This window comes from Dama dama, chromosome 15 (assembly GCF_033118175.1).
Source record: "Dama dama isolate Ldn47 chromosome 15, ASM3311817v1, whole genome shotgun sequence".
In the NCBI taxonomy this organism is placed as follows: Eukaryota; Metazoa; Chordata; class Mammalia; order Artiodactyla; family Cervidae; genus Dama; species Dama dama.
In genome coordinates, this window is record NC_083695.1 from 83,339,295 (window position 1) to 83,354,150 (window position 14,856).

The following is a 14,856-nucleotide window of genomic DNA, read 5'->3' on the forward strand; positions in this document are numbered from 1 at the left end:
CTGAAGAGAGGAAACATCTATGGCAGGTAGTACAGAAGAGTGGTTAAGAGCAGACTCTGGAGCCAGACAGCTGGGCTTGGGATCCTGTTCTGCCACTTTGCAGCAACGTGACCCTGAGTCAACTCTTGCCTTTAAACCTCAGTTTCCTCATATCAGAAGGAGGACAATAACAATGATCTCACAGTGCTGTTATAAAGATTACAAGAAATAATGTAAAGCACTTAGCATCCTTCACTTCTCAGTTCCTTTTTTACATGATAGTTTAAAGCAGTGGTAAGGACACAGATTTTAGTTAAGTCTTAGTTTTGAATTTCAGGTCCAACACTTATTAGCTTTGAGACCTGGGCAAGCTATTTCAAATTTGAGAGCCTCAGTCTCTCCATCTGTAAACATATGTACTAATTAGAACCTGTCTTACAAGGTTACTCTAAGGATTAGATGAGAAAGTTCACATAAAGCATTTGGCATAGGGAGATGCTCTAGAAACATTTCCTGTCAAACTTTCTATTTATTTATTTGAAGGATGGTCTCCTAGAGACATGTCAGACAGCAAACTTCTTCCCTTCCACAAGGAACCATCTCAGGTCTTAGTATTCATCATGGATGATGTTCAAGATTGTAGCTGTTTGTCTTTCTTGGACTTCAGATTTCACATGACCATGATTTCAGTCACTCTACTAGTTGGCCTCTTAAAAACTGTGTCCTTTGTGTGGATATAAATTTGCAAGTGCAAAGAAACAAGTTAATAATAGCCAGTATGCTTCCCTACCTTAGGTATCACCTTTATATTTCTGTGTCATTAAGCTTTTTAAACAAAGACTTATATTAAACTGAATATATTAAGACACTGCATGGGTTTCTTAAGGAAACCCACACAGAATTGTTCTATTTATGGAATTCCTTGGGGCACATTAGGTGGATAAAGTTCATACTTGGGAAAATGATTTTAATTTCTGTACTCCTGGGAAGAAAAAAGTACTTCTAAGTGGTAATGAAACTAATAAAAACAAGGATAACAAATAATATTACAAAAAAACTTTCCCTCCTGCTCATTCATCCATACACCCTCTACGTAATATGCAAGGTTCACTTTTATCCAAACACCTAATTCTGCATACACTAATCAAGGTCTAAGATGTTACAAAATTTTCTGAAGCGGTTTTATATATAGGCTGACAAGAGTGATAACAGAGGCTGCCAAGTCCCTCACTAAAGAACTCAATAGCTGGTGACTCAAAGGTGAGTCAGTGTTAACTGATATCCTATGCATGAGAGAGAGAAAGTATCAAACGAGATGAGTTGCTCAGGAAACCAAAGCAATTCTCTTGACCACATCTAATAGATCTATCTTTCTATGTTTATCACAACCTACAACGTGAAGGTCTCTTACCATGGCCTATGACCAATTACATTGAAACTCTAAGCTTTCATGAAGCTTAAAATAAAGGTAAGCAACTGACCCCTAAAATAGCCTTTCATTTAGATAAACTATATTCATGGGCTTTACTACAGACTAAGATTGCCATGATTTATCTCCTAATACTTCATGAATTTCAAAATACCTGAACTAAATCTGTGCTATCTACTATTCCAGAATGAGTAAACAAAAGCTGTCATATTTCACTACAAACATTTACTTAAATTCTTCCCATGTTAAGAGTCTGCAATTCTGCTACTGCTAAGTCACTTCAGTCGTGTCTGATTCTGTGCTACCCCATCCCTGGGATTCTCCAGGCAAGAACACTGGAGTGGGTTGCCATTTCCTTCTCCAATGCATAAAGGTGAAAAGTGAAAGTGAAGTCGCTCAGTCGTGTCCGACTTTTCCCGACCCCATGGACTGCAGCCTACCAGGCTCCTCCATCCATGGGATTTTCCAGGCAAGAGTATGGAGTGGGGTGCCATTGCCTTCTCCGGTCTGCAATTCTAGTCCTGATTAAAATCCAAAGTTAAATATTGAGAACTAATAACCTTTCCAAACTTTAAAATAGGCCAGACATCATCTTCCCGAATTTTATAGAATATTGTACTTAATAATGGTGAGAACAAAACAAAATTTTGTGTGTTATAAAAATAATTATCATATGATGAAATGAGCTACAGAAGAATGGCTCTTAACTTCAGCTACACCAAGTTTCACAGAACTAAAAGCTTTGAATAATTTACTTGCTTGACCAAATAACTAAGTAGAGAGATTGTGCAGTCAGCAACCACATCCATCCTTAGTAATGAGTATGAGTATAATCTCACAAGCATGAAAGGCTATTGTGTGAGGAGGACATTAGTTAGCACACACCACCAGATGCTCTGTTTAGCAGACACTGATGCCTGCATGAAACAGCTGTACTAAGAACACAGTCATTTTCAAAACAGAGATTCTTATAGCCAGCTGCTAAACAGAAATACTTTCTCCCCATATTGCTCCTGAAGATTTTACAGCAAAAAAAAAAAAAACTAAAAACAACAGTCACTTATAATGCAGATAATCTAGGAGGATATGGAGTTGATCCTAGCAGAAGTACCATTTCTAAACACACACCTATTCAGCGACAGGCACACACCTCACCAAATGAAGCAAGTGCACGTTAACAGGTACTTAATGCAAAAGAATGCGTGCATGCTCAGTTGCTTCAGTTGTGTCCAACTCTGTGACCAGGCTCGGCTGTCGTGGGATTCTCCCTGCAAGAATACTGGGAGTGGGTTGCCATGCCCTACTCCAGGGCATCTTCCCCATCCGGGGATCACACCTGTCTCCCCAGCGTCTCCTGCACTACAGGCAGATAAAACATCTTTACTGTTGTGCTTGCTAATCAGCATGTTTGTTGTAAGTACATATCAAGAAAAACTAATTATGCTGGGGAGGGGGAAATTGTGCAGCTTTTTAATCAAAGTTATGCAAATCAAGGCATAGATATTTCAGTAATTCACATAGCATATTATCAGCTCCATTCCCCCTACAATATATAAAGAATTCATGGGCACAAAATAAAGACCCAATGTGCTGATTACAGAAGAAATACATGTTCTGAAGCATTCAGCTGGTTTTCAGAAAACTGCTAATTATGTGAAAATAAGTTTTATTGTATCTGTCCAAGGGAAGGATGATAATCTAGTTTATCAATACTGACCTTTCCAAACAATGTGAAATCAAAAACCAGGGCTTCTAGAGTGTTAGAGAAGGTTGCAAATGCATTCATGTTTTGTCTTTGTTTGTGTGTAAGAATCAGAGGAAGAGAGATGGTGTCCATAAGGTGCCTGACAGACCTTGAAGTCAGCACTGTCAACTTTTGGAAACCTCAATCAGCATCATTGGAGTGCATGTATGTGTGTTGGGAGAGAAGGCATTCCTCCTCAGTACTGATTTTACAATCAGAATTGGATTACACATTATCAGTCTGTGTTTATAACAACCTTCAACCATTTAATAAAAAAGTTAATATATTCTATACATTCCATTTAAAGAAAGTCAACAAATAGGTATTCTTCAGACTAAATTAAAATCCCAGCACTTCAGTTACAAGGCTGAGTTCACTCTGTGAGAATTTAAGTGTATCCTTAGGATTTGGGCAGTTTCTATATCACACACAGAAATACACACACAATGTGTCAGTAAAAAGTCTGTGCAAAAAACCCCAATAACTCCACACATAACACACTAATGTACTTTTTTATATAGGATAACTAAAAGGTGATATGGAAGCAAGGACCTGAAAAGTGACAGGGTGAGCTCTTTGGCTATCTGTGGGAAAAATATTCCCGGAGAACAACTAGCCAAGGCCTCAGGATGGCTGCAAGATTGGAGTGTGAGAACACTCAGGAGGCTAGAACAAATGAAGTGAGAGGAAGAGGTATGGAATAAAAGGTCAGAGCCAGAGAAAACAAGTTATAGAAAATAAAGTATGACCAGGAATGGAATTAATCAGTGAATTAGACCTATACATGCTGCCTGGAGGGATGTTCGTGTTACACCTACAAACCAATTTTCAGGGTCACATTTATATTACACTCCCCATTTTTTTTATTGAGGAGAAAAGGATGGGGACACAGAGAGGGAGCGAAAGAGGAAGAGACAGGCACCTCCTCAGTACATAAGAGGCTTGTATATTTGTGTTTGAGCGTAAGAGTCTGGTGTACACCTCAAAGGCTTGTATTGATGTACCTGTGATTGAGCACAGAGCTGGGTGTACGCCACAAACTTAACAATGGGTACATCGAGGAATGAAATTAAAAGGGAGAGGAGTGTATTTTCAACTCCTTAATGCTCCTAAATATTACTTGACCACTGGCAAAAAAAATGGGGGGAAAAAAAACAAAAAATACATACTCCTTCAAAAAAACAAATCACAAGAAAAAAAACTAGTATCTACTCAAAGATATATAGATAGAGGAATGTCTGTGATACCATTATTTATATTAGTGAAAAGCTGGGGAAAAAATCAACAAGGAATTGGTTAACTTGTGGTACTTACAATCAGGGTAATTCCAAGCACCTTTAAAAAGAAAATAAAGCAGGTACATTTAAAAACCTAAGATACAGTGAGTAAAACATACCAAAAAAGCAAGATGCTAACAGTGGGATACCAACTGTTTTTATAAATTAGTAACAAATTATAGGGGCTTCCCAGGTGGCATTAGGCATAAAGAATCCACTTGCCAATGCAGGAGACACTGGTTGGATTCCCTGGGTAGGGAAGATCCCCTGGAGGAGGAAATGGCAACCTGTTCTAGTGTTCTTGCTGGGAGGATCCCCTGGACAGAGGGAAGCTCCAGTACTCTGGCCACCTGATGTGAAGAGCCAACTCACTGGAAAAGACCCTGCTGCTGGGAAAGATTAAAGGCAGGAGAAGAGGATAGCAGAGGATCAGATGGTTAGATAGCATCACCAACTCAATGGACAGGAATTTAAGCAAACTCTGGGAGATAGTAAAGGACAGGGAAGCCTGCTGTGCTGCAATCCACAGGGTCACAAAGAGGTCACATGACTTAGTGACTGAACAACAACAAATTAGAATACATTTAGAAAAAAATATGGAAGAATAGTCCCTGAATTTAACAGTTTTCTTTAAGAAGACATATTACAGGAGATTTTCCACTGTGATTTTCTCTGTATTTTTTTTACAATGAGCTTATCACTCATTTGAAAAGAGAAATTTTTTTATAGTATCACCTAACAAATTTCTGACATATCTCTAGCAAAACGTGACGAATGTAGGATAATCAATAAATGAGTACATTCAATTAGTTACTAAAGGAAAGATATATTTATTCAGTAGGTATCATATATGACATTTATTATCTCCAATTAGATAGATATTATTTCATCTCCATTTTACAAATATGGAAACTGAGAATAAGAGAAGATAAAAGCCTTTTGTCTAAGGTCCTTTTGAGCAGCAGAGTGCTGAATTAAGGTATATGGTAATCCAAAGCTCTATTTACTGGAATAGATAATTGAAGTACTTCTCTGTAGCCTCAAACAAAAGAGTGAAATAATTCCACAGTACTGGCAGCCTCTCTGTAACACCTGCAGTTCTACTCATTTGAAGGTAAATAATTAACACTTACATCTCATTTTTCCCTAATACAAATACAGTAAGTATGTGGTTTTATCGGAGTCCTAACAATTTGGCACGGAGAAGGCAATGGCACCCTACTCCAGTACCCTTGTCTGGAAAATCCCATGGATGGAGGAGCCTGGTAGGCTGCAGTCCTTGGGGTCGCGAAGAATCAGACACGACTGAGCAACTTCACTTTCACTTTTCACTTTCATGCATTGGAGAAGGAAATGGCAACCCATTCCAGTGTTCTTGCCTGAAGAATCCCAGGGACGGCGGAGCCTAGTGGGCTGCCTTCTACGGGGTCGCACAGAGTCGGACACGACTGAAGCGACTTAGCAGCAGCAGCAGCAATTTAGCAAGAGAGATTTCAAAACTACTCTGTAAAACTTCTGCTAATGACCAGGTAGGCGCTTTACAACTTTCCAATGAAGTGTGATGTGCTCTGATGTCATGACAAAAGTATTGGTAGGTCCTATGACTCTAGAAAGAAACAAAGGGATTTAACAGCATTTGTTTCCTGATGACAATGTTCGGAGGGTATGGAGAAAGAGAAGGGGAGAAATGCTGGGTCAGTGAGCCATAGAAGCCATACAAGAAGGCCAGCAAAAGTATGAAGTGCTTAATATTTTTTTCCAGAAGATTAGTTTTAGTTATATTTATGGGAAAAAAATTGTATTCCTTTGTGTTTACTATGCAACCTGGGTTAAGAACCCCAGACAGGTTTCCAGGGGACTAAAAATTCCATGAAACTAAACTGTTTATGCATTTTTCTGCAAAGTACCACAGTTATCATTAGCTTTCCAAAAAGATAGGACTCTCAAAAAAAGGTTTAAAAGTACCTTTCAATGTATTGTATATGCACACATGTTCCTTTTTTGTATACACTGAAGTACAGTTTTTTTGTGTGTTTTTTTCTTTAGGGCTTTCTGTTTCAGGGTTTAGACCAGGGATTAGCAAACCTTTTTTTATAGTGGACGAGAAAGGAAATATTTTAGAATCCAATATGGTCTGTTGCACATTCTTCTTTTTGTTTGAACAACTTTAAAATGTAAAGTTATAAAATGTAAAAGTCATTCTTAATTTGTAAGCCTAGCACCAGTTTGTTTGCAAACTCCTGGTAGAGTAACCATTGATTTATCTCTGTAGAAATAACACACATGACTTTAGGAGTCCAGGACTTTTTAAAAAGACTCTGAGAGGGTCACTAACCCCCTGGAAGTCTCAAGTTTCCACCGTCTCTGTAAAAATGAGATACCGACTTCTCCTACACAGCTCCTGTAACTATGAAAAAAGATAGCAAGTATTTGGAAGTACACACACAGTGCTTTGCATATAGTTAGCAAACTGATTTTATTACCTGTGTCTCTATCTCATATGATAGACTAGTAATATTTATAAGTCAATATTAAGTGTCTGATTAGGCATGCTCCTTCAATGCAATCTACTTTACAGTGATCTGCTTTGGCTATTTCCAGTAACACAGTAGGGCTTTCCCAGAAGCCAACAGATCTCTACACTACTGATTAGACTCAAACAGCTTCCTCATTATTACTCTTCTCTTTTCAATATGTAAGCCAAATTTTTAGAGCAAAGATTTAATTTTCAATATACTATTTTCCATCTAAAGCGTTTTAAATGCCTAAATCATAGTAATTCAAAATAGCTGAAGAAAACCCAACTTGCAAGAAGTTAAAACCAGCACTAAACTGGAGCATACTCAGGTATTCCAAGGTCACAAAACATTATACAGCACAAAGTAATCAAGTGTTTGCCTAGCAGACACTGATCGCTCCTCTTCATTTCTCACAAAACTGAAGGTCTTAAATATATACAAATGCCAGTATAATGAGCTTTAACTGTTTTCTGTTTTTCCCAGGAAGACTAACCAGCTTGAAAGCATGAACTATGCTATAACCATTTTTATCATCATACTCTTACAACACTAGCTATGGGGTGTGTGTGTGTGTTTTAGTCACTTAGTATTGTCCAACTCTTTGCGACTCCATGGACTATAGCCCACCAGGCTCCTCTGTCCACAGAACTGTCCAGGCAAGAATACTGGAGTGGGTTGCCATTTCCTTCTTCACTTGGTGTGGTAGTCTTCAGTACTTCAGTTATCTTTAGTTACTAAAAATAAGTGATTATTTAAAAAATGACAATTATTTATCTAAGACAATGTCATCTTACAATTCCATTTATATAGAGATACTCATCTGAGCAGAAGTACAAGAAATAACAAATTAAAAATTAGCTAATACATTACGTCATTACTCTAGAACAGCTAGAGTGATACCCCAATGTCCTTGTCTTCACTATCCCAAAGTACCAAAGGTGAATTTTTTCTACTAATATAAGTAAAATTATAATCAGTAGCTATTTTAAAGTATTTTCCAGCCTAAGCAAAGATATTTTTTAAAATCTGTTTATATACAGAAGAGTATGAAAGTGTAAGTGAATAAACACAGTACCATACATTTAACTTTACAAATGATTTTTTCAGCTTTCAGAGAATTCACTTTGAAAAATTTTAAGAAGACATTGATTACTAGAAACTATCTTTACTTCCAATATTCAATAAAATTTTTAAAAGTTATAATTAACATAAGAATAAATGTTTTTCTTTCTCATCTCAGACCAAGGAAGAAATAACACAATTACAAGCTGCTCTATATAGTATGAGGCTTTCCAGGCCAGGTCTAATTTAGTTCTCTGAAATTAATCATATATTAGAGAAGATACAGATAATTATGCTAAAAGACCCTATCAAACTAAATATAGACCTATCCTCAATCTCCAGTCACTAAGAATATGTGAAAATTTTCTACAAATATCTATCAGAACATTTTTAAGAGTAAAAGAATGAAACAGTTTTGACAAAATAGTCATGCTCAGAAGATATTCCATGAACTTGAAAAGTGAAGTTTTCCAATATTTGTTCCATACTAATTTATTAAATTCAAATAGTGTCAATAAGTAGATGCCCTCTTATTTGTAACTCAGAAGTAAACACTTATACCTAGTTAACTGATGACCCACACTTTGTACTAAAGCAAAAGTCCAGCAAACTCAAGGGAAAAGCAGCCACTGTCTACTTACTATCACTACACTGCAGAGAAATGAAAAACATTTCAAGGGATTTTTAAAAGATTTCCAATAGAATGATGTTTTTAGCATTCAATATTATAATGATAATATCTTTTATAAAATAAAGTTGTTCAGTGAAAGGCTTTTCAAAGATATAATGTTTAAAAAGGGATAAAAATGATCACCCTCTACTACCCAGCTACTAACACTCTTCCCACTTGCAGTGAAGAGCAAGAGTAATGTTCATTTAGTAAGCAATTTCAAATGCATATAATGCCAGGCCAGGCAAGTGTCATCAGTAAATGTAGCAAGTGGGTGGGGACTCACTCTATGTAAGAGCTTCCTGCACCTAGACTCCATCTCTCCCATCTTATTACTGCTAGGACGAATGCAGGCCTAGTGCTTTAAGGTCTTCCAGATTTTCCTAAGAGAAGCCAGAAATCTAAATCATGCAATATTATCCATTTTTAAATGCTGGCAATGAAGAAACAAAAAAACTACAGTGCAAGCCAAATTAAAAGCACCTACGAACCAGATATGGCCTTTGAATATGCAACCACTGCTGACTACTCAGCAATGATACCCTAGGAAGAGAAGCATCAGTAAGAATCTCAAATACCTGACTCGCAAACCCTAAACTCCTCAGGACTATTACTTAGATTTCATGTTGAAGATGGGTTCTCCATGTAGTCAAGAGCACTGGTAACCCATAATTCTCTAATAGGAAATTAAATAAAAACAAAATTTTTGAGAACAACAAAAAAAATGAGCGAAGAAAAGAACACTGAGGGTAATCTATTTCTCTTGAAGACTAATTTTTGATTAATAATAATTTTTAAAAGGATGGCTTTAATTTACTATTTTAAAGTGTACATTTTAAGAAAAAACTCAAAAAAATTAACACTGAGATAGTGGCATTGGAATATTAATAAAATTAGAATAATATGTAAAAAAAAGTATACTCGTTAAAAAAATACTACAGCCTTTACCAACTATGTTACCTGGGTAAAATGAAGTGTCTATCAGCTAGGTCCTTAGAAAGCAGCCAACCACTTAAGCTGCCTTCTCATCTCCTGATGAGAACTGGTAGCCCTGATGGGCCACTTTATAACACTTTCACTTTAGCAACATGAAAATGGAAAAACAAATGAAGAGGGGGAAGAAGTGACAACAAGGCCAACTGTTAAGATATTTCTCCTTTATAATAATTTCAAGTGCCAAAAGACCCTAAGATTCAATACAGTTTTCTTTACTGCTTTAGCTCTACTAAGTAGATTAGGCAGCTAAAAAGGATAAACTAGCAAGACCTTCTATTTGGAAACAAAATCTGCTGGATTAAAAATGAAATGCTAAATAGGGTAGCACCCAAAGATTTACCCTTATGATTTAAATTAAAAAAAATTTAAAAGGAATCTTTCTCAAAACTTCTAATTTAAGGGGGGGAGAAAAGTTGTACAGTCATATGCTTCTTAAGAGTTCTCAGTTAATTTGGAAGGATACCTCCCACATACATTATTTTGATGGCATACTTTAAAAATCCCTTAAGGACAACACAGTATAGTTTAAGAAAAAAGGGTAGTCTGGCTGTATCTGAGCTGGATTTCACCATCTGACAGTTGTGTGACTTTAGGCAAGTTATTTAACTACTCTGAGCACTCTTCCCCATCTATAAAAAAGAAGAAACCACAGCTACTTTAATTCTCATTATGAGAATTGTGACACATCTTAAATGTATTTTAATTCGTTCTCTTTGCTGAAACTTGAATTTGCTCCACAACATCAGTAGTTTAAAATATTCCTGGCAGAACAGCTACACACAGATAAGAGAACTCAACACTTTCTGAAGCAGCACTCTCCATCCTCATACTTTTATCATTTTCTTTTACTAAACTAAAATCAGCTTCCTAGTTACTTCAATGTTACCCCATCAATGACATTCTAGCTAAATCTTATTAAGTACAGCTAATTCAATCCTCACTAAACTCCAGCCTCCATTAGGGTTGAGACTGTATGGAAACCCTGTACCCAGAATAATGGTTAAGCACAGAGCAGTTGCGCAGTAAATATTTACAGATTGAGTGATATATTCTGTGCAGTACTTACTGACTATGCTTTGGAATATAGAGCCCAAGAGTGTAGATGTTTGGAGGTGACCATTTAACTTTTAAGGTTTAAAAGTTGAAATATCATAATACCCAAACACACCCAAGATTTTTAGGTTTTCTAAAAATCCTTTTGGATACAGTAAATAAAAGCAATTTGACTACATTTTAAATGATGATGCTATTCAATTGAACAGATGCTAAAAGTTCCTTCAAAGGAAATAAACCTATTAATGGCTCTATAACTGCTAATCACAATTTCCTTCAGATTTAACTGAATTTCAAGTCAACACTGAAAACAACTAACCAACCAACCAACCAACCCAAAATGACATGTAATCCCATTACCGCTGGCTAACCTGCAAATAACCCCCAAATATCAGTAATAGCTTAGTCAAGTTTTTGGCATCTTAAAGCCACTTAGAAAATATTAGAACTGAAGTTGTGAAAACACATCAAAATCTGTAACAACTTTCTCTCATGACTTTCTCAGCCACACACTGCTATAAACACCTCACTGCTTAAACACTATAACTCACTGAGAATTTAGTCACATATTCCAGAGCTGAAAGAGTAGGTTTCATAAGTATGTTCTACTTCACGGAACAGGAAATCAGACAGTGAATGACCAGTTCACCATCCTGTGCAAATCTATGGAAAATTTTCCATTATAAATTTCTGCCACTTGACAGTTTTAAGCTGTCACTATGCTATTAGCCTAAACAAACACAATTACTAAGGCAAACCTGCCACATAATACAAGTCAATACTCCATCCCAAACAAAAGCATTCCTGAATTATCTGGGTCACTGATGTTTTAAACTGTGGTAGCAAGTTAGTGATCTAGAAATATGTAACTTCCACTAAAGGGAACTAGGTGAGGCAAATACCAGACTACATAATTTTATGGTAAAGAACAAAATCCTAAAGGGTTAAACACTTTAAGTTAAAAATGTATCTGTTTTAGAAGAAATAGCCATATATGACCCTTCAACACCGACAAGCCTTCCCAAAGTGAAGACTCCAGCCCCACAAAATTTCTTTTCCCCTTCCACCTCTACGATATTAAAAATAAATAAAAACCCAAACCCTTGTACATTAATCAAAATAGTACACTACATAAAAATCAAGCCGCCAGATATAGGTAGGCTTTACAAAGTTAAAGTCACCTATCTTAAAATACTACCTGCTGGGCAATTTCAGGTACTGTGGGAGGAGCCTACAGCCAAGTAGAGTTCAAAGGTCTGGGGGCAGCCTGGGGTTGTGCTACAGAATTTACCCCAGACGACATTAACACAAAAGGTACAGAGAACTACAAGATGTATAGGCTCCCAACTCGTTTCCAATTTGCAGTGGAAAAGTATTCCTTTCCAACAGATGCTGCCTCTGCCTTGAAAGTTGCCAAAGCACCAAGGCAAAACTGGCCTGCGGTTGCAAAATACAACAGCTCTGGGCTCCCAGCACACTCCTCATGCCTGTACTTGGTGTCCACGAACAGTTTCTCAATGTGGTCAAGGCGATGCTGCAAAGCTGCCCTCAATGCAGCAACCACCTAGAGAAATAGTTTCTCAACAGTCCCAGAGCCGTCCGGGGAGGGAGGGACTTCCCTTCCATTTTCAATATGCTGCTTCGACCCGCGCTGACAACACCGTGGATGCCCAAGAGCACACGTAAAGGCTTCCAGCTTCTTATTAATGCCCTTCGGAAGCAAAGAATGTGGGTACTTAATCGAGGGCCCTGGCCAGGGTGGGGAAGAGCCCTGGAAAGCAGGGGCTGTATAAGTCTCTGCCCTTCCCACCCAACGACGGAGGCAATGCCCTGCCAGGCTCCGGGTCCCAGCAGCCAGGGGGCCCTCGCGCCCGGGCGACCTTCCCCCGCAACCTTCCTCTCACCTGATCTTGTAACTCGGAAGGGTGTGCTTGCGCTTGATGATCTTCTTGAGCTGGTTGACGATGAAGGAGGTGAGCTGGGGCAGGGGCCGCCCTTCGAACTGGGAGCGCACCTCGAAGTCGATCCGCGGGTCCTCCACGAAGGAGAAGAACCAGTGGGTGAAGGGCACGCGGGTGAGGACGAAGCGCAGCCTCCCCACCACCCGCGATAGCTTGACGAACAGGTAGGCGGACTTGCCGAAGACCAAGTCCACGTCGATGGCCAGGTGGAAGCCCCCGTTGTACTCCACCTCCGCCTCGAAGGCCAGCTCCTCGGGGGTGGTGGCGGGGGGCAGCGCCTCCCCCTCGGGGCCATCGGGCTCCCCGGTGGCCGAGGGCGCCACGGGCCGTAGGAGCCGGATGGTCTTGATGAAGGGCACGGTCTCGCCCAGGAACACGTCCCGCAGGCTCAGCCCCTCCAGCAGGCGCCCAGCCGTCTTGGTCTGCAGCAGCTCCTCGAACTCCACCTTGATCTTCTTGGTGACCCAGCGGCGGGCAAGTGCGGTGTCCCGCAGCTCCCGGAACAAGAACAGGATGATGGCGTTGAGGAAGTAGCAGGTCTCGCGCGTCGGCGGGGCGGGGGTCTCGGGGGCCGGGGTCGCGCCGCCCTCGGGGGGCCCGCCAGAGGGCTCCTCAGCCCCGCCGCCGCCGCCATAAAGGTACTCTCTCAGGGACAGGCCCGGCACCGGCTTGATGTAGCGGAAGCCGTCGGCCGCGCGGGCGGCCTCGTCCGGCGGCGGCTCGGGCTGTCTGCGGTAGAGCAGCAGGAACTGGGTGAGGAGCGTGAGGAAGGAGCCCAGCACGGCCGACGCCAGGATCATGAGGAGCAGCCCCATCCCGCCGCCGCCGCCGCCGTCGCCGCCTGGGGCGCCCGGGCCCTTGCCCCAGCGCCCACAGCGCCGCTTTCTTCACGCCGCCCTCCCCGCCGACTCCATCTTGAGGACATCGGGCGGCGGGGGTCGGAGCAAGCCGCACGCTGGGCCTCGACCGGCGGCTCCGGACCGCGCGCTGCGGCGCCCGAGCCTGCGGCGGCCCCGCGCCCCCTCAGACACTCCCGGAGGCGGCTGCCGTGGCGGCGGTGGCGGCGGCGGGGGCGGGAGGGGGCGGAACGGCGCCTCCCTCCGGCCGCCGCTCAATGGACGAGCGGCGCGTGACGTCAGGAGCGTACTCGCTCCCGGCGGCGTCGCCTGGCAGCCGGCGCCCGAGCATGCGTACGCGGGTCCTTCTTCACCTCTCGGGCGCCCTTCCAGCCCCGCCCCCCACGCCAACATTCTAGTCCCCCGCAGTCCACGTGGCTGTCACTTCGGAAGCCGCTGTCCGGATCTAGGAGGATAACCGGGGCCACCGGCTGGAGGATAAGAGGCCGGGCGGAGAGGGCGTGGCGGCGTGTTCTTGATCCCGGTCATCCCGTTATCTTCTAATGCGCCCATCCCCCTTCATTGGCCTCGGTCCCTGTCTGTTACCTCTGCTGCAGTGTGATTCTTCCACTCGCGCCCCTGAGAATGGGCTGGCGGCTTTCCCTGCAGGGCAGCGCCGCAGAGGATCTGAGCTAGCGGTTCGGAGACTTTCCAAGCCGAGGACAAGATTGCATTGCCTCGGAGACTGCCGTAACCGACCATCACTCTGACCAACAGACGCTCTGCGTCCGCAGAGGGTGGGCCCTGGGAAGGAGGGACAGACCAAAAAAAGACGTCAGATGCGAACTAACTTTACTACCTAGATAGATATTTGAGATTTAAACCAGAAGGACAGAAAAGAACTGCTACAAGGAATGAATGAGGAGTGAGATGAACTTGCCAGATGATTGGAAGATGAATAGTCACCGTCAAGCTCTTGCAGTGGGTTAAGTCCCTGAGTGTATTGCCACATTTAGCCCATTTAAGAGACAGTTTTAGTTAGCTACCAGTTTTAGTTAGCCACCATCCGTTTTACAAATGCAAACGCTGCCGCAGAGGGAAAGGAAGTTGCGGGTTACACAATGGAGACTGGTCTGTCTAAAACTAAACCCTAAGTCTTCAGTCACTACTCTGCACTAGGATAACAAGATTGCTAGAGTTGGAAGGGGGCTGATTGGTTCCCTGGGGCACAGGAAGGGGGAGTTGAGGTAGGGGGAAGGGTGGGGGTGAGGAAAGACTTAAGGAAATTTTGCACAAGGTAGCACCTTGAGGAAAGCCATAGAGTTAATGA

The 14,856-nt window shown here is 41.4% G+C and overlaps 1 protein-coding gene across 1 annotated transcript in view; it reads right to left on the reverse strand.

Moving 5' to 3' along the window:
• PDZD8 (PDZ domain containing 8) overlaps positions 1 to 13,557 on the reverse strand; it is a 75,152-nt gene extending 61,595 nt beyond the window's left edge. The window contains exon 1 of the mRNA XM_061162743.1: positions 12,634 to 13,557. Within this exon, the coding sequence (XP_061018726.1) occupies positions 12,634 to 13,505 (872 nt within the window). The 5' untranslated portion in view covers positions 13,506 to 13,557. The remainder of the gene's footprint in view (positions 1 to 12,633) is intronic.
• Between the last annotated feature and the right edge of the window lie 1,299 nt (positions 13,558 to 14,856).